This window comes from Denticeps clupeoides, chromosome 10 (genome assembly GCF_900700375.1).
Source record: "Denticeps clupeoides chromosome 10, fDenClu1.1, whole genome shotgun sequence".
Taxonomy (NCBI): domain Eukaryota; kingdom Metazoa; phylum Chordata; class Actinopteri; order Clupeiformes; family Denticipitidae; genus Denticeps; species Denticeps clupeoides.
This window is the reverse complement of record NC_041716.1, coordinates 338,533-362,898: the sequence shown is the minus strand read 5'-3', so window position 1 is coordinate 362,898 and position 24,366 is coordinate 338,533. Positions and strand designations below refer to the sequence as shown.

Genomic DNA, 24,366 nt, shown 5'->3' with positions numbered 1-24,366 from the left:
CATCATCATCATCATCATCCTGATTAGTCCTTCACTAATAAATAAATCATTCTGTAATACAGTCAACAGACGTTCTTGTATTTAAAATCTCACTCGTACTGAGACGTGACACACTGGAACTCAAGAAGTTCTTCATGTGGATTTTCAGTCATGCAGGAGCTGTTCCTTGTGGAGAACAGCTGACCTCCGCTGCAAACCGAGTCTTCTCCAAGAATAGGTGAAATCATGAGGCCGCGAGACTGTCTTCACATTATTAAGATGTTAAATAATCACTAACATGAACCCAGACCAATGCGTCAGAATACCGTACAGATATTGTGTGACCTACTATTATTTGACCTGATTGTAATATGTTGGACCTTCTGGAGGACAATTACTACTATTAAACAACATTTTGACCCTCTCAATGTTGAATGGAACATTTATGTTAAAGTGTTCAATCTTTATGTATGACTTTATTTTGTATATTTAAAATGATACTATTTGGAAATAAAAATACAGTACAATATAATGTATAATATTAGTGCAATTTAATAAATGTTTTTCTAATCAGGAACTTTCTACTAACTGTGTAGATGTTTAAACACCTGCTGGTCAGTGTGGGAACTGCAGGTTCTGACACCTGCTGGTTAGTGTGGGAACTGCAGCTTATGACACCTGCTGGTCAGTGTGGGAACTGCAGGTTTTTACAATTGCTGGTCAGTCAGGGAACTGCAGGGTCCATCTGCTGGTCAGCGTGGGAACTGCAGCTTCAAACACCTGCTAGTCAGTCAGGGAACTGCAGCTTATGACACCTGCTGGTTAGCGTGGGAACTGCAACTTCTGACACTTGCTGGTCAGTGTGGGAACTGCAGCTTCTGACACTTGCTGGTCAGTGTGGGAACTGCAGCTTCTGACACTTGCAGGTCAGTGTGGGAACTGCAGCTTCTGACACCTGCTGGTCAGTGTGGGAACTGCAGCTTCTGACACCTGCTGGTCAGTGTGGGAACTGCAGCTTCTGACACCTGCTGGTCAGTGTGGGAACTGCAGCTTCTGACACCTGCTGGTCAGTGTGGGAACTGCAGCTTCTGACACCTGCTGGTCAGTGTGGGAACTGCAGCTTCGGACACCTGCTGGTCAGTGTGGGAACTGCAGCTTCTGACACCTGCTGGTCAGTGTGGGAACTGCAGCTTCTGACACCTGCTGGTCAGTGTGGGAACTGCAGCTTCTGACACCTGCTGGTCAGTGTGGGAACTGCAGCTTCTGACACCTGCTGGTCAGTGTGGGAACTGCAGCTTCGGACACCTGCCGGCTGGAACGCAGCGCATCGCGCATCCAGGTAATAAAAGGTTGAGACAGCGAGAAGAAGCGGCGCCACCGACCTATAAAAAGAGTAAAATCGCAGCTCCATTCCACAGTGACGGGGTCAGGAGAAGTGAAAGGCAATAAGAGTTTCGGTGTGGGAGGTGCTGGAGGTGTGTGAATGTTTTCCTCCTACTTGTGAGGAACGGAGCAGGATGAGGAAGTTCATGTGAAATGAATCACAGTGAGCAGTGACCTCGGCGCAGAGAAGCAGAGCAGTGAAAAGCAGCTGAGGCTTTATTTCTCAGAGTGACAGGACTGTGGAAAGATGGACATCGGTGGAGCTGTGGTCATCCCACAGGTGAGCAGCACTCGAACCATGAGATAAAAAAGTCTTCAGATGTACAGCTAAAGGCAGGATGGGAACAGGACACGTGGCGCTTGTTGCTCCATATTCCAGCATAGAGAGCAGTGATTATGAGACTAATAATGTGAGTAAATTTATGGTGGACCGCGGTGTTCAGGTTCCAGTAAGAACAGGTTGTTCGAAAGAGGAACCTGCAACTCTCATAAATCTCCTGTGGGCTTTCTGTTGTCAGTGAACAATCGCTTCCTCTTATTTTCAGGTTTCATACTTTCACACAGTGAACACACACACACACACACACGTACGTAAAAATGTTGTTGCACGGGTGACATTTTATGTGTGTCGTGTGTTTCAGCTCAGTAACGAGATGCAGCTCTACCTGATGAACAAGGTGAAGCACGGCGAGTTGAGCATTGAAGACGTTTACAGGCAGGGCATGCTGGAGCTGTACCTGCAGGAGGTGGGACGCCCGGCGCCCGGTGCCCAGTGCCCGACACCCAACACGGCACCCGACACCTGTCACCCGACACCCGGCGCCCGTCACCCGACACTCATCACCCAACACAGCACCCGACACCCGTCATCCGACACCCGTCATCCGACACCCTTCACCCAACACAGCACCCGACACCCGACACCCGTTGCCCGACACCCTTCACTCGACACCCGTCACCCGAAACCCAGTACCCCATCACCCGGCACCCCGCGCCTGTCACCCGACACCCAGTGCCCGACACCTGACACCCATAACCCGGCACCCGGCGCTCAACACCCGACACCTGACACCCGTCGCCCGACACCCAGTGCCCGACATCCGACACAGCACCCGACACCTGTCACCAGGCACCCGGCGGCCATCACCCGACACCTGCCAGCCGACGCCCATCACCCGACACCCGACACCCTTCACCCATCACCCAACACAGCACCCGACACTCGTCATCCAACACCCGTCGCCCGACACCCATCACCAGGCACCCCTCGCCCATCACCCGTCACCCGACACCCGTCACCCGACACCTGCCGGCCGACGCCCGTCACTTGACACCCGGCACCCAACACACATCAGCAGTGGGAGCTGCTTGTCTGGCTGGGAGAACGAGGAAGTCCACCAGCTGGTTTTTCCGGAGTGTTCAGGTTGTAGCGGCTGCGTCATGTATAAAGTGACGTGATTGTCAGTTTGATAAACAGCAGCACAGTGTAGATGGAACCAGTGATTGAAAACGTATTAATGGAGACTCGCCCGTCAAGGTCAACATTCCGGACTGGAATCCTGCCTGGTCCACTTGATCCATTCTGCTCCTTCTCTTCCAGGTGAAAGACGCGTCTCAGCACAACTTCAGCGTCCACAAGTTCAACCGCTACAGGTGGCAGAAACGTGTCCTTCAGGTGAGGCGCTGCCGTCTGCCTCCACAGTTGCATGGGAACAACACCATCTTAAAAAGAACACCACGCCCTGCTCCTACCGTAATTTCCACGGAAGAAACAGCATTTCTGTGTTTGGGGGTGGAGAACATTGGACTCATCAACTCTAAACCACGCCCCTTCATCTGCAGCAATATGCTATTCACCACCACCTGGTCCTGGTCCTGGAGAACCTCCTTTTTATATCCCCTCCCAGACTGTTTGAATCCTGCCACACCTGAGCCTCAGGAAGGTCAGGTTGAGGTTCCTCCAGGACCAGGATGGAGAACCACTGCTCTCTGCTCATTACTGCAGATGTAAAGGCTTCCAGACACATTTGTCACCTGTGAAATGCTTCTTTCAGCTTGACTTTGGCATGAAGGTGTTGTGCAGCATTGAGAAGGGCATTATGAAGCGCCAGCTGCAGTTCGCCAGCGTGAAGAACTGTCACGACGGCGCGGGGACCAAGTTGTCGATTTCCTTCCAGGGTCACGATGACTACGAGCTGGAGGCCACATCTCAGCAGGAGAAGCAGAAGGTCTCTTCTCGCTCTCAACGCTACCATCAGAATTCAGTAGAATCTGGTTTTGGCTGATTTGTACTTCTCTTCTCGCTCCGCCAGATCCTGCAGCTGCTGAACTCTGTGATCTACAGCAACATCTACAGCCCGCCGGACATCCCCGAGAAGATGTACGAGACTCTGGACCAGGAGCCCAGGAGCCTCCGGCACGGCCACCTGCTCCTGCAGAATGGGGGCATGGCTTCCTTCAAGTGGAAAAAGTCCGTAGCCGAGTGGCATTCAGATATTTATGATATTTATAAAAATAAGAACATGGCCGCTGGGCGATGAAGTCATAATTCATGTTCGTTTATTTGTTCATATTTATCATCATTACTGTTAATACATCGCTTCACGGATTCTGTAATTTGCCTCCATCTCCTGTCAGGTACGAGGCCGAGCTGCTCAGGGGTCAGCTGACCCTCCTCCCCCTCGGCAACCAGTTGCCAGGCGACGCCCACACCAGCCCCTCCCTGGCGGTCATGGTCCACTTCTCCGATGGCAGAACCACTGTGGAGAAGTCCGGGACCTTCGACGCGTTCACGCTGGTCACGCACCACGGGGAATACCAGTGAGTTTCAGACTCGCACGCGGATACGTGTTGGCGGCGCGGTGAGGCGGCATCGCCAGCGCAGCGTAAATACCTCCTCACTCGTACCATAGCAGCAGCGAACCAGGAACGGCCTAAAAACATTTACATTTACAGCATTTACCAGACGGCCTTATCCAGAGCGACTTACAGTCAGTAGTGACAGGGACAGTCCCCCCCTGGAGACACTCAGGGTTAAGTGTCCTGCTCAGGGACACGATGGTAGTAAGTGGGATTTGAACCTGGGTCTTCTGGTTCATAGGCGAGTGTGTTACCCACTAGGCTACTACCACCATAAAACATAATAGATTATCAATTAAATCATAATAGAGCAGCGGTGGCCTAGCGGTCAAGGAAGTTTCCCCAGAAGGTTGCCGGTTCGAGTCCCGACCCGCCAAGGTGCCACTGAGCAAAGCACCGTCCCCACACGCTGCTCCCCGGACGCCTGTCATGGTGCCGACTGCTCAACAAGGGTGACGGTTAAATACAGAGGACACATTTCACCGTGTCACCACGTGCTGTGCTGTTGTGTATCACAAGTGACAATCACTTCACTTCACTTTATTTTATCGGACCGCTGCCAAACAGTTAACAAGTAAACATTATATTTCCGCACGATGCGTTCTATATGAACTTTGACCTACTGCAGTTACTGCACACGACTGGCTTGGTCTTTGCTGCCATCTTCAAGGGCAGCAGACCTTCGTGAAATGAGACGAGTGCTTCTGTCTTCCAAGTGTTCTGGACAACAGGTCTGCCTGTCAAACAGAAAGGTTCTTGTTGATCTGTCTCCAGACTCCGGGTTCCCATGACGGACGAGTTGTCCTCCTCTGAAGCCGTGCAGAAGGAGCGGGACGCCTGGGTGGGCGCCATCCACCAGCTGTGTCGGGACTCGGCGCCGGAGACGCTGTACGAGGAGCCCAGGATCCTGAGGGCGCGCAAGGTCACCGCCCGGGCCTACAGGTCCCGCCTCCCGGCCCCGAACGAGCCCCGCGAGAATGGGGAGCGGCGCTCCTCCCGCGGCTCATCGGATGAAGAGAGGCTCCTGCCCTCCGCCCGCCGGCTGTCCGCCCCTTCTGTCCCGCCGCTCCCGAAACCCCGCCGCCTGTCTCATTCGTCTCCCACCAACAGCATCATCTCCCCGTCCCCAACTGCCCCTGTTCCTGCTTTCTCTCCGCCCCCTTTAGCCCCTGTGCCAGCTCCGCCCCCCCTGCCCAAACCGGCCACCAGCAGGCCTCAGGCAGAGCGAACCAAAGCCTTCCACTGGGACAGAGTTGCCCCGGAGAAGGTGACCTGCCCTCCTGTCAGAGACATGTTTTATATTCGGGGGACATTTGCACTAAATATCTCACACGGTCTATGCTACTGTTCCATCATCAGGTTGACAAGTCCTTCTGGACGTTGGGGGTCACTGGGAAGGTGGAGATCGACACGTCTCGCCTGTTTGAGCAGTTCAGAGTGAAGGATCCCGGGTCCGCCGGCGACGCTCCAGCGCCGAGCCACCAGGTGGAAATCATGCTGAACCAGAAGGTGGCCCACAACTTCAGTAAGTCCATCTGAGCTGCACCTTCCATCTTACAACAACAAAATACAACATTTAATTCTACAAAAACTCCACAAAGGAGAGAGAAAAAAAGGTGGGAAGAAACGTTGGGAAGGAGTGATACAGAGAGGGACCCCCTTCCAGGGTAGAGTGAGCCTGCAAATGGTGTCAGTGCAGGGTTGGATATGATATAATAATAAGTCCTACAGTTGTAGGGTTGGATGAGTCCAGGATGTATTCAGTGTCATGGTCTAGATTACGTGTCCATAATGATGTTACTGGTCCATTTGAAGATCCCTGAAGCTGTAGTTGTAACGGTGGTGGTGGCTGTGGTGACCCTCTGGTTTGTTTCATGGGATGTCCTCATTTAGTAGTTGTCAGGAACCAGGATTTATTTGCTTGTCTCTTCACTGGGGTTGTAGTCTGGACGCTTGATTCCGTGTCTCGGAGAAAAACAAACAGAAGCAGCGGCAGACGGTTGCACTGTACGACCGATACTGAAATGTGTGGTTATAATGGTATATTGTAGTGGTATATATGCATTGGTGGTTCAGTGGTAGAATTCTCGCCTGCCACGCGGGAGGCCTGGGTTCGATTCCCGGCCAATGCAGCTCTGCACTTTTAGGGGCAGTGGTGGCCTAGCGGTTAAGGAAGCGGCCCCGTAATCAGAAGGTTGCCGGTTCGAATCCCGATCCGCCAAGGTACCACTGAGGTGCCACTGAGCAAAGCACCGTCCCCACACACTGCTCCCCGGGCGCCTGTCATGGTGCCCACTGCTCACTCAGGGTGATGGGTTAAATGTAGAGGACAAATTTCACTGTGTGCACCGTGTGCTGTGCTGCTGTGTATCACATGTGACAATCACTTCACTTTAAATTTAAATTATATTGGTGCTACTGTGGCCCGGTACCCTAACTAGGACAGCCTAACTGGTGAATTTAACTTTGCCTGTGTCTAACAGGGGGACTCTGTGATAAACTGGACTTTATAATTGACACTGCGTCAAAATCAAGTGAAATGAGGGTCTAGGACTTTAGCAAAAAGCCAGAGAAAACAGATAGGTTTTGAGATTGGATTTAAACACTGAGACTGTGTCTGAATCCCGGACACTGACAGGCAAGCTGTTCCACAACTGCGGAGCTCTATAGGAGAAGGATCTGCTCCCAGCTGTGACCTTCTGCACCTTTGGGCACCAGTAGTGACTGGGTACTGCGGGGCGAGACCATTTAGGGCTTTACACCCCTCATCCAGAATTACAATCTGTAGTGACAGGGACAGTCCACCTGGAGACCCACCTGGAGACACCAGGGTTAAGTGTCTTGCTCAGGGACACAACGGTAGTAAGTGGAATTTGAACCTGGGACTTTGTGGTCTTCTGGATCAGAGGAAAATGTCTAACCCACTTGTCCACTGCCGCCCTACACTCTACCTCATCATGAAGAAATGCGCAATGATGACGCGGGTTCAGAACGTCCTGGAGAACATTTTAACGTTCTGAAGCCGGGCTGGAATTGGACGTATAATCTGTGTTAGATGGTGCAGGAGGAGCCATGAGGAGCAGCAGTAGAAGCGACTGCTGGCCAGCGGTGTAGAAAATGTGGATTGGTTATTGATTTTTTTAAAAGCAGGACTTCTACACCACAGACGGGGCCATTAATAACGCCGGCCGCTGCGGGCGATAAGCGGCGATGAGTCAGGAACCGCCGGGCCCCGCCGGGCCCCGCCGGGCCCCGCCGGGCCCCGCCGGGCCCCGCCCCGTCATCGGGAGAGGCGGTCCTGCCATGTTCTCGACAGGTTTATTTCAGGCCCAGAACAAACCTGAAATGTGAGTTCTGCGCTTCTAATTCACCACAGTTGGATATGTTACGAGGTGACGCTACTGGAAAACACGTTACGTACCCCAAATATCCTCACAATATCTCTGCAGCCCCTGCAGCGGCTATTGGTCTGGTCTTCTAACATTATAAAGACAAGACATCTGAGGTTACTGCAAGGGTGTGGGGACGAGCAAATATGAGAGAAGATGAAGATGCAACACAGGCGGAAAGTAAAAAAAAAGTTTATTTCTATAAACTTATTTCTAAAATACCGGAAACAGCCAAGCGTCTTGATCATGACGTGAAGCACAAATATTTCTAAAAAGTAGATATTAGCACAAAACCTGTCAGACACCTGCTGCACTTCTACTTCAGGCGGCCGCTTTATTAGAGACACGTACAGTGAAGTGAAGTGAAAGTGAAGTGATTGTCACACGTGATACACTGCAGCACAGCACACGGTGCACACAGTGAAATTTGTCCTCTGCATTTAACCATCACCCTGAGTGAGCAGTAGACACCGGGGAGCAGTGTGTGGGGACGGTGACTTTGCTCAGTGGCACCTCAGTGGCACCTTGGCAGATCGAAATTCGAACCGGCAACCTTCTGATTACGGGGCCACTTCCTTAACCGCTAGGCCACCACCGCCCCAATACAGTGTGGAGCTGCAGGGTGGGGGTGTCTGCAGTGTCTAGTGATCTGCTGGAGATGAGTTAAAGGGGTGCAGCTGCGTTGGGGCTGTGGGCGCGGTGGCAGCGGCCATCAGCAGGTGGCAGCGTTTCCCCAGAAACCCCAGCCTGCCGCTGGCCTGCTGCGCTGCGGATGCAGGCGTCGTGTGAATGGCGGTCGATGGAAAACGGGGGCGAGACGATGGAGCTCTGACGTGACCCTGCTGCAGAGGGCGACATCCCCCGGTTTTTATACCAGGATCGGGCTCGCGTGACGCGCTCAGGTGTCGCCGCTGGGATGGAAGTTTAATCTGCATTCAGCCGCTGCTGCTGGTGTTTAAAGCTTCATCCTGCCGGCTTCTCCGCCGACCCACAATCCTCTGCTCTGCTGGACGGTGCTCTGCTGCCTCAGGATGCCCCCGGGCAACTGGTCTCTTGGCCACGAGTAAAACGAGACGAGAGACACACACACAGAGCGCATAACGGGGGACACAGGCTGCGCTTCGCCTCGCCGGGTGGGGGCAGTAAGGTGTGGTCTGTGTTTTTTTGAAGAGAAGTGATGTGATACACAGCAGCACAGCACACGGTGCACACAGTGAAATGTGTCCTCTGTATTGAGTGAACAGTGGGCACCATGACAGGCGCCCGGGGAGCAGTGTGTGGGGACGGTGCTTTGCTCAGTGGCACCTCAGTGGCACCTTGGCGGGTCGGGATTCGAACCGGGAACCTTTTGATTACGGGGCCGCTTCCTTAACCGCTAGGCCACCACTGACCCAGTGGATTCCCCCGGGATCCACTTGCTGTTCCGAGTTCTGGTTTCCACTGAGATCGGTGGCGTGGTGGGAACAGCGAACCTATAATCCTAATCTGATTTCCTACAGATTGGAGTCCAGAAGCCCCCTGAGCTCTACAGGTGGTGGCCAGATGTGACGGAGCTTTTATCTCTCAAGGGAAGAAAAGAACATTCCAATCAGGAGTCCGTTAATCCCGGTGCATGGACCTTTTCAGACAGATTAAAACCTCCGGTTACATCAGCAGTAGCAGGAACTCAGGTTCTCTGAAGGTCCCTCGTCTGGTCCAGATCAGGAGACTGTAGGTCAGGGCAGGTCATGGTCTGTTTTTGACATAAAGAGGGTAGTTATGACGTCTCGATTCCCTGTTCCCACCAGTCATTACATACATTTACAGCATGTACCAGAGCAACTTACAATCCAGAGCAATTTACAGTCAGTAGTTACAGGGACAGTCCCCCCTGGAGACACTCAGGGTTAAGTGTCTTACTCAGGGACACGATGGTAGTAAGTGGGGTTTGAACCTGGGTCTTCTGGTTCACAGGCGAGTGTGTTACCCCACTAGGCTACTACCACCCTTACAATCAGTAGTTACAGGGACAGTCCCTCCCTGGAGACACTCAGAGTTAAGTGTCTTGCTCAGGGACACAATGGTAGTTCTGGTCAATCTTCGTAGTCAATCAGATGAGATTTGGCGAGATGATCCGTCAGATGAAGCCTTAGGGAGCAGAGCTTTTCTTCAAGACTAAAAACCGGCCATCAGGTGCCTGTAAGATTCTGTAGGACAGAGCTCCTCCTCACGTTCTGCAGCAGCTGGCCGCCTCGTTCGGGACTTTTCTACAGGAGTGTTGAGACGCCGGTTTTCCCTCTCTGTCCCTCCATAATTCACACCTTGCTGATTAAGTCACGGCGCCCCGCGCACCTCCGGGTTATTAGGTGGAGCCGAAATCCTCACGGTTCATTCCTGATGCAGCAGAGGCGAGCGTGGCGGAGGGGAGGTCATTAAGAGCGTCTCTTCCCGCCTCTCCGCAGACATTTTCCTGCGGAGTTTTCCCCTGCAGCCCGGCCTGCTGAAGGAGAAGCTGTCCGTCATTAACGAGGAGGACGGAGGCCTGACCGACGAGCACATCGCCTCCCTGAGGAGGTGAGGAGGTCACCCCCAGTTCACACGTCTCCACTAACATCTTCAGATCTTCAGGTTTATATCTGGCCAGGTGGAAACAGGGTATTTGTATGTTGCAGAGGTGTAATAGTATCTTGGTGTGTAATCATTTAACCCCCTCCTGTCATTTCGTGACACGCCCAGGTGTAGTGTGAGCGGCGGTGTTGCCATAGCAACAGATACATCTTGCAGTCATCAAAAAATGCAGCAAAACCGGAGCAAGTGAAAGTGAAGTGACTGTCATTGTGATACACAGCAGCACAGCACATGATGCACACAGTGAAATGTGTCCTCTGCATTTAACCATCACCCAGAGTGAGCAGTTAAGAACACTTAACCCCGAGTGTCTCCAGGGGGGACTGTCCTTGTAACTACAAGGGGCAGTGGTGGCCTAGCAGTTGAGGAAGCAGCCCCGTGATCGGAAGGTTGCCGGTTCGAATCCCGAACTGCCAAAGTGCCACTGAGCAAAGCACCGTCCCCACACACTGCTCCCCGGGTGCCTGTCATGGTGCCCACTGCTCACTCAGGGTGATGGGATAAATGCAGAGGACAAATTTACCTCTGTCCACCGTGTGCTGTGCTGCTGTGTATCACATGTGACAATCACTTCACTTTCAGTGTGTGGGGCCGGTGCTTTGTTCAGTGGCACCTTGGCGGATCAAGATTCAAACCGGCAACCTTCTGATTACATGGCTGCTTCCTGAACCGATAGGGCACCACTGCCCCGTATCAAATAAAAACCTGAGCACAAGATCCTGTCACCTGCCGTCCCCCTGCGTCCCCCTTCATTTTAATTTAGTGGACGTCTCAGACGGGTGGATAGACGGAGCGGCTGGTTTCAGGATCCCAGTTTCACGTCACGTACCGGATGTGGCCAGGATTGGTCCTTTATTGTAAGGAGGTTGTAACGGGCCAAGGGACGGGAGGGCGTGTCAGGTGACCTGCCCGGAGGACGAGAGGGAGTCTATCTTGGTGAAAAACGCGATGTATATTTTACTGCGCCGTCGCCCCGGCCCGGGCCGCCCAGCAGGGCTGCAATATTCATGCCGATTGGCCGCTGGCGCGTCCCCGGATTCATCAAATAGTCAACGTTTCGTCCAGGAGCTGCAGCGCTAAAATGCCTTTCAGAGGGGCGGTTCAGACTGGTTGTAGGCGTGTCTCCTGACGCCTGTCAATCAGGAGAAGTCCGAAACGTTCACCTCTTTAACCTGTTTAATGAAGCAGGATGTTGTGACAGATTTCACGCCTCCATGCGTTCTGTGAGAAAATCCCACGTCATGTGACGTGAAAGCTGCTGTCCATGGCTGCAGGTACGTTCCCACCTCAGATGATGTGGAGATGTACAAGTCCTACAAGGGCCCGGTGTCCGAGCTGCACATCGTGGACCAGTACATGCTGGAGGTGAGTGTGACCACAATATCGGCCATTTAACATGTTGTATACAGAAGGATGAAGGTTGTGTATGAACGTCCTCTGACGGCCGTTGTGATGTTGGTGATTAGGTTTAATTCTAAACGCGCTCAGTACATTTTGTGGCACTGCACACCACACAACTTGAAGGCCAGAGTGTGCAATATGCGCCCTGCTTACACACGCGCGTGTGTGTGTGTGTGTGTGTGATGTAAACTGCGCTTTTATTTTCGTGTAGCCTTGAGCATAAGCTGTGGGAATGACACAGGTAGGAATTTCTGGAATGTTCTGCGGGTTCCTGAGGTTCCGTTTAGGATGTGTGAAGGAGAGCGAGCCCGAGGTTGTCTTCATGCTCCCTGCTGAATTAATAAATAGGTAATAAAAGTCTGTGTTTCTGAATAAAACCACTTCCAGGGCGTCCTTTATATTGTGTGTGTGTGTGTGTGCGCTGCAGAACTCCATCACTTTATTACCTCCATCACAGCAGAAGTGGCTCCGACTGGGTTCCGAACGGAACCCTGAACAGAACGACAGAACGCGGAACAACAGCGACGCGGTTGCGCTGCGTTTAAATGTAAAATGATTTTGTGTAACGCTGCAACGTATGAAGTTACTTTTCGTAACGTGATGCTGCTGGACATCGTGTGGCGTTGTCCCCAGTCGGACTGTCTGTAACGTCAGTGGGTTCCGGTACCGTTACTGGTGCCTCCCATCATCAGCTTTATTGTTGGTACGTAGGAAACATTTCTGTTCTGAGGGGAGAGAGAGAGAGAGAGAGAGAGAGAGAGAGAGAGAGAGAGCAAGCAGTGAAATGTAATATAAAACGTTTCGTACTTGTAATTAATCGAATTTCTTAATTTCTTATACACCAGGTACGTATCTCTAGTTGTGACACTAACTCTATATGACTGGTCGTGTTTTGGGATGAAGCAGGTGTCCTGAAGCAGGTCCCGCTGTCCCTGTAAAGCTGTGTGTGTGTATGTGTGTGTGTGTGTGTGTGTGTGTTTCCCTCTGCTCAGCTGTGCAACATCCCGTACCTGAGTTCACGCCTGGACCTGCTGCTTACACTGCGGGAGCTGCCCAGTACCATCCAAGACCTGGAGCCGGTGAGGACACACACACACTCACACACACACTCACTAATAGGGTCATAACAGGGTCAGCGATGGTGTGTGAGCTGATATGTAACTTGTATGTAAAGGTTTTAGCTGACTGTCCTCAGGTGGAATGGACCTTGAGAGGAAATCAGACCTTCTGAGGACAGGATCAGAATGTAGAAGGTGATCTGAAGGTACATCTGAAGGAGTGTCTGTTAGGTACACCACCAGTGAAAAGTCCCGACTCTGTGGCGGTTCGGGAGCCATTTTGAAGAAACATATTTGGTATTTGTTGTATGAGGAGGAAGTGAAGTATGTTTGATGAATCGGTTTTTTACCTTCACGGCGGCTTTGTTCACCATCATCATCATCATCCTCAGAAGCCGCTTGATGAGCTGCTCATTAACATGAGTTCAGTATAAACCTCCAGGACTGTTGGACACCGTCCCTTTTGTCCAACTTTAGGTAGTGGACAGAAGACAGCTCCCTAGTTCTTATTTATTACATTAAAACCTGACGCGTTATATTTCATAGTCCTGCGTCTTCAGTTTTATTCTATAAACATAAAAATATAAACAAGAGACATAAATAAGTTGGGGCGTCCAGAATTTTCACTTTCATTTGAATTATTTTTTTGGCCCCAGATGACCGTCTCTTCTCGTATTTTCAGCTTCTGGCTACTCTCATATTAATCATATTAATTACATGAATCATACAAACAGTTCCTGGGAAATGAAGGGAATTTCCGTCCCTGTCTGGGTCCATGTTGGTGCTTCTCTCTCTCTGCCGCGCCCCTCTGAGAGACGAACCACTCAAACCGAACGGAGTGAAGAATCAGCAGAAAGAAAGACGTTCCGGTCGGATCCCCATCACCGGGGAAGATGGAGGCGATGCGAGACGCCCGCAACCATATGGGAAGTGGGGCTCCGGGCCGCTTCCTAAATCCCCCGATTGTCTGACATGGCAGCTCTTTAATCCGGGGATATTAAGGTGGATTTGGCAGCCGTGTGACATGTAGGGCAACGGGGTGGAAAATGATGTCGCTTTTCTACACATCCTTCTATCTCTCTCTCTCCCTGTCCCTGTGTCTCTGTCTGTCTGTCCCTCTCCCCTGTTCCTGTCTCACCTCATCTCTCTCTCTCTCCCTCTCCCCTGTTCCTGTCTCACCTCATCTCTCTCTCTCTCCCTCTCCCCTGTTCCTGTCTCACCTCATCTCTCTCTCTCTCTCCCTCTCCCTCTCTCTCCCTCTCCCCTGCTCCTGTCTCACCTCACCTCATCTCTCTCTCTCTCTCTCTCTCTCCCTCTCCCCTGTTCCTGTCTCACCTCATCTCTCTCTCTCTCTCTCTCTCTCTCTCTCTCTCTCTCCCTCTCCCTGTCTCACCTCATATCTCTCTCTCTCTCTCTCTCTCTCTCTCTCTCCCTCTCCCCTGTTCCTGTCTCACCTCATCTCTCTCTCTCTCTCACTCGTACTACTTGTCTCCCTGTCTGCCTGTCTCTGTCTCTCAGGGCGGGACTGTGTGAGGATTCGCACCGACACACAAACTGGTAAACAGAGAGAGAGAGAGAGACGTACAATGTGAGAAGAGAGCAGGTGGGGCGTCCCAGGAGGGGAGTGTGTGTGTGTATGTGTGTGTGTGTGTGAGACCCAACAGGTCTGCTTTTGAATACACAGACTCAGGTGTGTTTTTGTGTTGTGTGCCCCCTCTGTCTTGCACACACACACACAAATTTTTGATCTGCTTCTCTCCTCTCAGGACCCCAGAGCTCCCGAGAATCCATGCAAATATTAATGAGCCTGAATCATTTTATTCCACGAATCCCATTTAGCCTAATTAATTGGAGGTAATTAATAAAAGACGCGTGATCGGCGTTGAAATGCCGCGACTCGGCTCTGAGACGGGAGACCAGGTCTGCAAGCTCTCCATAAAATTCCAGATTCTCTATCGATCTCAAAGTCTCAGCATGAGTCAGAGGATTGAATTGAGCAGAATTCCGAGTCAGGACCGTAAACTGTTGCGCAGTGTTCCCTACGTCCCTGGTGCTGCCGGGGTTCATGTTCTCCATCCTCCGGTTCGGGTGGATCCAGGCTCATGACTCCAGGTGGCTTGTGTGTGCCCACGCTGCAGCTGATTGGCCAGAAGATCCGGATGTGCCAGCAGCTGATTGGCTCGCGGGGCTTCGTGTCCGTTCTGGAGTACCTGCTGGTCATGGGGAATTATCTGAACGAGAACGCTGGCAAGGAGAAGGTCAAGGGGTTCCGCCTGTCATCCTTACCTAAAGTAAGTGCTTCTGTTCCCCCCCACCACACACACACACACACACACACACACACACACACACAGACCTTCAGACTGGTACAAATACATCCAGCTGTTCTGGTGATAGGCTCCGCCCTCAGCCCCGCCCGCATCTCGGCTTTGGTGGAACAATGAAACTGGACAAAGAGGAGAAACTGAGAGCTAAAAAGTTCCTACAGGTGAAACCGAGCCGGAGAGGAGAGGAAGAGAGAAATGTCCTCACCCGGCAGCTGCAGGAAGACGTGAGACGGAATGTCATGAGCGGAGGGACAGTGACAAACACGCACACACACACGGCATCTGTTTTCATCATCCTTATTACCGCAGAGTTGTCATGTTCTCCTTTATCTTCATCTTGCTGGCGTGAAGTGAATAGAAATGGAGCTACAGAGAGAAGAAGAGGAGATGTTTCATATCTTCAGGACCGGCAGGAACGACCGGTTAGAAACAGGAAGTGGCTGCTAGTTGCCGGTTATCTCTACTAACGTCGCACCCAGTAGGAGGAGCCTGTGTGCATGATTGACGGGTCTCACACACCCGACCTCCTGGTTCTGGACCTCCTGTCAGGTGTCACCTCACCCACACCAGCAGGAGCGGCGTGGTGGAGGAAGGTGGCCACGAAGTGAACCGTGGAATACGCGGCGCGCGGCGTTTTTACGAAGCGCGTCAGCAGTGAAGGCCGCTCCGCTGCCACGGCGACCCGCCCGCCCGCCCCGCCCCCCGTTTCCCCGCGGTGTTCAATTCCCGCCGATCAGCAGCGGATCACGTTGTCGTGCTAATGGATGATCTCCAGGCCTTTCAAATAACGACCACAACCACACACACCCACCTTCTCACCACCGCCGCCGCTCACGCCGCATCACAAATGTCAAGGAGAATCTCCGTCACCAACAACACGCTCGTATTCACCACGCTGGCGGCCTTGAGAGGAGCTGGGGTGTTCACACACACACACACACACACAACGACTACAAAATACTACTATTTCACACACACAAATAATGTTGACTCTGCTGGCTCTCACACACACACACACACACACACACACCGACAACAGGAAACTATGACTACACTACATTCACAGATCATTTCTACTTTCACACACACACACACACACACACACACACAACGACTACAAAATACTACTATTTCACACACACAAATAATGTTGACTCTGCTGGCTCTCACACACACACACACACACACACACACCGACAACAGGAAACTATGACTACACTACATTCACAGATCATTTCTACTTTCACACACACACACACACACACACACACAACGACTACAAAATACTACTATTTCACACACACAAATAATGTTGACTCTGCTGGCTCTCACACACACACACACACACACACACACCGACAACAGGAAACTATGACTACACTACATTCACAGATCATTTCTACTTTCACACACACACACACACACACACACACACACAACGACTACAAAATACTACTATTTCACACACACAAATAATGTTGACTCTGCTGGCTCTCATACACACACACACACACACACACACACACACACACACACCGACAACAGGAAACTATGACTACACAACATACACAGATCATTTCTACTTTCACACACACACACACACACACACACACACACACACACACACAACGACTACAAAATACTACTATTTCACACACACAAATAATGTTGACTCTGCTGGCTCTCACACACACACACACACACACACACACCGACAACAGGAAACTATGACTACACTACATTCACAGATCATTTCTACTTTCACACACACACACACACACACACACACACACAACGACTACAAAATACTACTATTTCACACACACAAATAATGTTGACTCTGCTGGCTCTCACACACACACACACACACACACACACCGACAACAGGAAACTATGACTACACTACATTCACAGATCATTTCTACTTTCACACACACACACACACACACAACGACTACAAAATACTACTATTTCACACACACAAATAATGTTGACTCTGCTGGCTCTCATACACACACACACACACACACACACACACACACACACCGACAACAGGAAACTATGACTACACAACATACACAGATCATTTCTACTTTCACACACACACACACACACACACACACACACACACACACACACAACGACTACAAAATACTACTATTTCACACACACAAATAATGTTGACTCTGCTGGCTCTCACACACACACACACACACACACACACACACACCGACAACAGGAAACTATGACTACACTACATTCACAGATCATTTCTACTTTCACACACACACACACACACACACACACACAACGACTACAAAATACTACTATTTCACACACACAAATAATGTTGACTCTGCTGGCTCTCACACACACACACACACACACACACACACCGACAACAGGAAACTATGACTACACTACATTCACAGATCATTTCTACTTTCACACACACACACACACACACACACAACGACTACAAAATACTACTATTTCACACACACAAATAATGTTGACTCTGCTGGCTCTCATACACACACACACACACACACACACACACCGACAACAGGAAACTATGACTACACAACATACACAGATCATTTCTACTTTCACACACACACACACACACACACACACACACACAACGACTACAAAATACTACTATTTCACACACACAAATAATGTTGACTCTGCTGGCTCTCACACACACACACACACACACACACACCGACAACAGGAAACTATGACTACACTACATTCACAGATCATTTCTACTTTCACACACACACACACACACTGACAACAGGGAACTATGACTACACTACATACACAGATCATTTCTACTTTCACACACACACACACACACACACACACACACACACACACACACACACACACACACACAACGACTACAAAATACTACTATTTCACACACACAAATAATGTTGACTCTGCTGGCTCTCACACACACACACACACACACACACACACCGACAACAGGAAACTATGACTACACTACATTCACAGATCATTTCTACTTTCACACACACACACACACACACACACACAACGACTACAAAATACTACTATTTCACACACACAAATAATGTTGACTCTGCTGGCTCTCATACACACACACACACACACACACACACACACACACACACCGACAACAGGAAACTATGACTACACAACATACACAGATCATTTCTACTTTCACACACACACACACACACACACACACACACACACACACACACACACACACACACACACACACACACAACGACTACAAAATACTACTATTTCACACACACAAATAATGTTGACTCTGCTGGCTCTCACACACACACACACACACACACACCGACAACAGGAAACTATGACTACACTACATTCACAGATCATTTCTACTTTCACACACACACACACACACACACTGACAACAGGGAACTATGACTACACTACATACACAGATCATTTCTACTTTCACACACACACACACACACACACACACACACACACACACAACGACTACAAAATACTACTATTTCACACACACAAATAATGTTGACTCTGCTGGCTCTCACACACACACACACACACACACACACACCGACAACAGGAAACTATGACTACACTACATTCACAGATCATTTCTACTTTCACACACACACACACACACACACACACAACGACTACAAAATACTACTATTTCACACACACAAATAATGTTGACTCTGCTGGCTCTCATACACACACACACACACACACACACACACACACTGACAACAGGGAACTATGACTACACTACATACACAGATCATTTCTACTTTCACACACACACACACACACACACACACACAACAAACTACAAAATACTACTATTTCACACACACAAATAACCTTAAATCTGCTGGGTCTCACACTCATACACACACAAACACACACACACACACACACACACACCGACAACATGAAACTATGACTACACAACATACACAGATCATTTCTACTCTCACACATTCACACACATACACGCACATACACAACGACTACAAAATACTACTATTTCACACACACAAATAATGTTGACTCTGCTGGCTCTCACACACACACACACACACACACACACACACACACACACCGACAACATGAAACTATGACTACACAACATACACAGATCATTTCTACTCTCACACATTCACACACATACACGCACATACACAACGACTACAAAATACTACTATTTCACACACACAAATAATGTTGACTCTGCTGGCTCTCATACACACACACACACACACACACACACACACCGACAACAGGAAACTATGACTACACTACATTCACAGATGATTTCTACTTATCCCACCTTATTTTACCTCCGTGTTGTGCAGCTCGGCCAGCTGCGTGGGACCGGGCGGGGCGTCACCTTGCTCCATGCCCTTGTGGAGCAGATCATGTTGCGGGACGCGGGTCTGGCCTCCTTCACCTCCGAGTTGGCGGAATTCGACACGGTCCCGGGCGGTACGCTAATCAAAATTTCATCAAAACCAACAATCTTCGCTCTTGTGCTGGATTGACAGATTCTACTTTGATATTGTGTGTGTGTGTGTGTGTGTGTGTGTGTGTGTTTCCGTCAGCTTCCATTAAAGGCCTGACAGCAGAAATTGACGGTGAGGATCACGTTTACTCGTATCGACTCGCCGCTCTCGGCCCTGTGTTGTTGTCCTCTGTCCGTGTAGAACGTGCTGTTGTTCTTCACGACACACGCTGTACAGTAGAAGTGTGTGTGCAAATCTCACAAAGCGTCAGGTGTGTGTATCAGAATCACATTCAGTCTGTCTGAACAGTTTTAGAACTTTAGATGAAGACGTTGTGAGATCCTTTTTATGACCTGTGGACATTTTGACCACTTTATGGGACGGGGACGTCCCTGTATGTGGAGTTTAGAGACTGTAGTCCAGATGTTGGAGCAAAGTGTGTGTTTCTCACCTTCACCCCAGGAAGAAGTTCTACTTGTGTGTGTGTGTGTGTGTGTGTGTGTGTGTGTGTGTGTGTCTTTTAGTTGTTAAAAACGAGCTGCAGAAGGTGATCCAGTACAAGAAAACCTTCAAGAAGAAGGATCCCATCAACCAGCACCCAACCTTCTCCAAAGACCTGAAGGTACCGTGCACCATTCTGAACTTCAGCAGGTGGGACCGTTGCCCGGAGCGTGTTGCTCGGGGTTGCGTCAGTATCAGTGATTTGGTGTGATGTTGCCATGGTAACGAGTCATTATGTGCAGAATTGTTAATTTGAGAACAGAGGTCTGGTCCATCCTGACCTGGAGCAGTGAATGCAGAATGTGTAAAGGCGGAGCCGCATTCGCGGTTATTCATGGTCAGTCCTGGTCTTTTACGACTCTTGTCGGCCCCTGTGTCCCGCCAGGCTGCCGTGGACAAGCACAGCGCCAGTCTGCAGCTGCTGGCGAAGAGGAGCGAGGAGATGAAGAAGCTCTACTCTGACATATTGGTAAATCCCTGAGTTATGATTTCAATATCTGCTGTTTGCTCCAGACCTGGCGGGTTCAGGAGACAGATGGAGGTCTGGCCTGAGGATCTTTATCTGTGTGAGACAGTGGGTGTATATTTGGATGATTTTCAAGGTTACTAAACTCTAAACTGTAAAGGGTGTGGCTTTTGGGGTGGAGTTTAGGAGATGCGTTTTTTGGTCTCAGTGATGTCAGGTGACCTCTGTGTGGTCATGTGACCTCTGAGTGCAGGTGGAGGTGGGTGGTGCTCTCTACATGACCACAGATTGAGCTTTTTGGAAATATGCTGCGTAATAAACAGAGTGGATGGAAGTGACGTCTTGCTCTCCTTCTCGTTCCAATTCACTTCCAGAAGTGAAAAAGTGAAGTGAGCTCGGCGGCACTGAACAGGAATATGTCTGCCTGCTGCGTGAAGCTCTTTTCTTTTTTTAGTCCGATCCTATTTTGCCGGCGGTAATCCATCACCAGCAAGCAACTTTCTGAGGAGGTGTGTGTGTGTGTGAATAAGTGGCCTTATCTGGTTCACTGTACATATGTACCTCAGTGGGAATGTGTATGTGTGTGTGTGTGTATGTGTGCATGGATAAACTCATCAGCAACCTCTGTATTCCAGTCTCTCTCTCTACAAGTCTCTCTCTCTCTTCCTGTCTCTCTCTTTCAGCCTCTCTCTTCCTGTCTCTCTCTCTCTTCCTGTCTCTCTCATCCATTCTCTCTCTTCCTGTCTCTCTTCCAGCCTCTCTCTTCCAGCCTCTCTCTTCCTGTCTCTCTCTCTCTTCCTGTCTCTCTCTTTCAGCCTCTCTCTTCCTGTCTCTCTCTCTCTTCCTGTCTCTCTCATCCAGTCTCTCTCTTCCTGTCTCTCTTCCAGCCTCTCTCTTCCTGTCTCTCTCTCTATTCCTGTCTCTCTCTCTTCCTGTCTCTCTCTTCCTGTCTCTCTCTCTATTCCTATATCTCTCTTCCTGTCTCTCTCATCCAGTCTCTCTCTTCCTGTCTCTCTCATCCAGTCTCTCTCTTCCTGTCTCTCTCTCTATTCCTGTCTCTCTTCCTATCTCTCTCTTCCTGTCTCTCTCATCCAGTCTCTCTCTTCCTGTCTCTCTCTCTATTCCTGTCTCTCTCTCTTCCTATCTCTCTCTTCCTGTCTCTCTCATCCAGTCTCTCTCTTCCAGCCTCTCTCTTCCAGCCTCTCTCTTCATGTCTCTCTCTCTATTCCTGTCGCTCTCTCTTCCTATCTCTCTCTTCCTGTCTCTCTCTCTTCCTGTCTCTCTCTTCCTGTCTCTCTCTTCCTGCCTCTCTCTTCCTGTCTCTCTCTTCCTGTCTCTCTCTCTATTCCTGTCTCTCTCTCTTCCTATCTCTCTCTTCCTGTCTCTCTCATCCAGTCTCTCTCTTCCTGTCACTCTTCCAGCCTCTCTCTTCCTGTCTCTCTCTTCCTGTCTCTCTCTCTATTCCCTGTCTCTCTCTCTTCCTATCTCTCTCTTCCTGTCTCTCTCTCTATTCCTGTCTCTCTCTCTTCCTGTCTCTCTCTTCCTGCTGCTTGTTCTGTGGCTTTAAACAGAGGAGTTTGTTGAGCGAGTTATTGCTTAGCAACAGTTAGCAGTTTGTCTGTGATGAAAAGAGACGCCGCTGTCCTGCTCCTGATCTCACGCATCACTGTCGCCATTAAACACTGCAGATGCTTCCAAACTACATGCAGCCTCACTGATCTGAGATCAGAACTCAGAATCATGATGATACCCACATGATGATACCCACAAGACTAAAATCATTGATTAGCCATTGACACGGGTGGGGTATTAATAAAAAGGAGGAATTTCACGCATCCACCTGTCAGTCAGTGGTGGAAAATATCATTCATATTCATATCTGAGTTCACGGTGAGATGGCAGATTTTGTGTTGACTGAGAGGATTAAGAACTGAGTTGGAGCGGCGTTATCATTATTCATTTTTTGTATAAAATTAAATTCACACACACACACACACACTAGTTTCAGTTAAACCATCTAATGTTGGAAGTAAAATAGAGTCTATACACCAACTTCATTTCAGCTGCTGAGGCAGCTCATGTGATGATCATGTGACTTTTAATAAACCACAGATAACTACAGGCTGACACACACACTCACACACTCACACACTCACACACACACACACACACACACACACACACACACACACACACACACACACACACACACACACTGTTCTCAGGGCGAATCTCAGCTCTCAGGTTCTCCAGTCCAGGTTTATCAGTGATGTCCAGCGAGGATCTGGAGAACAAGACTGATGTCCTCTGAGAGCGAGACATGTTCACATATCGAGGTCCAGATTCGACCTGCTGCTTCCATGATAAATCATCTATGGACACTTTATTAGACACCCTGGGCAGAGGACCACGACCTCCTCAGTATCACTGCTGTCTTGGGCAAGGTCAAGTGTGACATCAGTATATTGATTTTAATTACTTTGTGTGTGTGTGTGTGTGTCTGTGTGTGTGCTCACTCTCCAGGTGAAGTTCGGAGAACCTGCAGATCAGGACTCGGAGGAGCTGTTTGGATGGGTTCATCAGTTTACTAGTGACTTTAAAAAGATCCATGCTGACCTGTCATTCTGAGATGAACCATGGTGTGTGTGAGAGAGAGAGAGAGAGAGAGAGGTGGACATGGTTCTTGTCACTGGACAGACCCCATTGTTAAGGATGCAGCAGGAGGTCTGGATTTTCTTCCACCATTCTTCTCCCTGGTGGCTCCCTGCTCGCATCCAGACTGTCCGTCAGCCAGAAGCTCGTAACCACAAGCCATGTGAGGTCTGTTCATTTACCAGGAGATAAAAACTGATCTACACCTCCTCCACCTCCCTGACCGCTCCCCAGTTCCTGTTCCACAGCAGCAGCTGCACCTCCTCCACCTCCCTGACCGCTCCCCAGTTCCTGTTCCACAGCAGCAGCTGCACCTCCTCCACCTCCTCCACCTCCCTGACCGCTCCCCAGTTCCTGTTCCACAGCAGCAGCTGCACCTTCTCCTCCTCCCTGACCGCTCCCCAGTTCCTGTTCCATAGCAGCAGCTGCACCTTCTCCACCTCCCTGACCGCTCCCCAGTTCCTGTTCCATAGCAGCAGCTGCACGTCCTTCACCTCCTCCACCTCCCTGACCGCTCCCCAGTTCCTGTTCCACAGCAGCAGCTTCACCTCCTCCACCTCCTCCACCTCCCTGACCGCTCCCCAGTTCCTGTTCCATAGCAGCAGCTTCACCTCCTTCACCTCCTCCACCTCCCTGACCGCTCCCCAGTTCCTGTTCCACAGCAGCAGCTGCACCTCCTCCACCTCCTCCACCTCCTCCACCTCCCTGACCGCTCCCCAGTTCCTGTTCCACAGCAGCAGCTGCACCTCCTCCACCTCCTCCACCTCCCTGACCGCTCCCCAGTTCCTGTTCCACAGCAGCAGCTGCACCTTCTCCACCTCCCTGACCGCTCCCCAGTTCCTGTTCCATAGCAGCAGCTGCACCTTCTCCACCTCCCTGACCGCTCCCCAGTTCCTGTTCCATAGCAGCAGCTGCACGTCCTTCACCTCCTCCACCTCCCTGACCGCTCCCCAGTTCCTGTTCCATAGCAGCAGCTGCACGTCCTTCACCTCCTCCACCTCCCTGACCGCTCCCCAGTTCCTGTTCCACAGCAGCAGCTGCAGCTCCTTCACCTCCTCCACCTCCCTGACCGCTCCCCAGTTCCTGTTCCACAGAAGCAGCTGCACCTCCTCCACCTCCCTGACCGCTCCCCAGTTCCTGTTCCATAGCAGCAGCTTCACCTCCTCCACCTCCTCCACCTCCCTGACCGCTCCCCAG

At 50.4% G+C, this 24,366-nt stretch overlaps 1 protein-coding gene and 1 non-coding gene across 3 annotated transcripts; both read left to right on the top strand.

Moving 5' to 3' along the window:
• The first annotated feature begins 1,295 nt into the window (after positions 1–1,295).
• On the top strand, positions 1,296–23,514 carry LOC114797946 (formin-like protein 13). Of its 2 annotated transcripts, XM_028993266.1 has the most exons (17): positions 1,296–1,642; positions 2,004–2,108; positions 2,963–3,037; positions 3,417–3,590; positions 3,675–3,832; positions 4,000–4,182; positions 4,996–5,488; positions 5,581–5,746; positions 10,052–10,163; positions 11,492–11,582; positions 12,611–12,697; positions 14,815–14,967; positions 19,404–19,533; positions 19,650–19,682; positions 20,075–20,172; positions 20,437–20,520; positions 23,041–23,514. In XM_028993266.1, exons 1-17 carry the CDS (start codon positions 1,610–1,612, stop codon positions 23,143–23,145), a joined length of 2,280 nt encoding a protein of 759 aa, XP_028849099.1. In that variant the 5' UTR covers positions 1,296–1,609; the 3' UTR covers positions 23,146–23,514. The 2 variants fall into 2 exon arrangements, with proteins under 2 accessions (XP_028849099.1, XP_028849100.1); XM_028993267.1 differs by lacking the exons at positions 19,404–19,533; positions 19,650–19,682; positions 20,075–20,172; positions 20,437–20,520; positions 23,041–23,514 and adding an exon at positions 15,074–16,275.
• Positions 6,283–6,353, top strand: trnag-gcc (transfer RNA glycine (anticodon GCC)). Its single transcript has one exon. It is a non-coding gene; the product is annotated as a tRNA-Gly (tRNA).
• Positions 23,515–24,366: the final 852 nt, after the last annotated feature.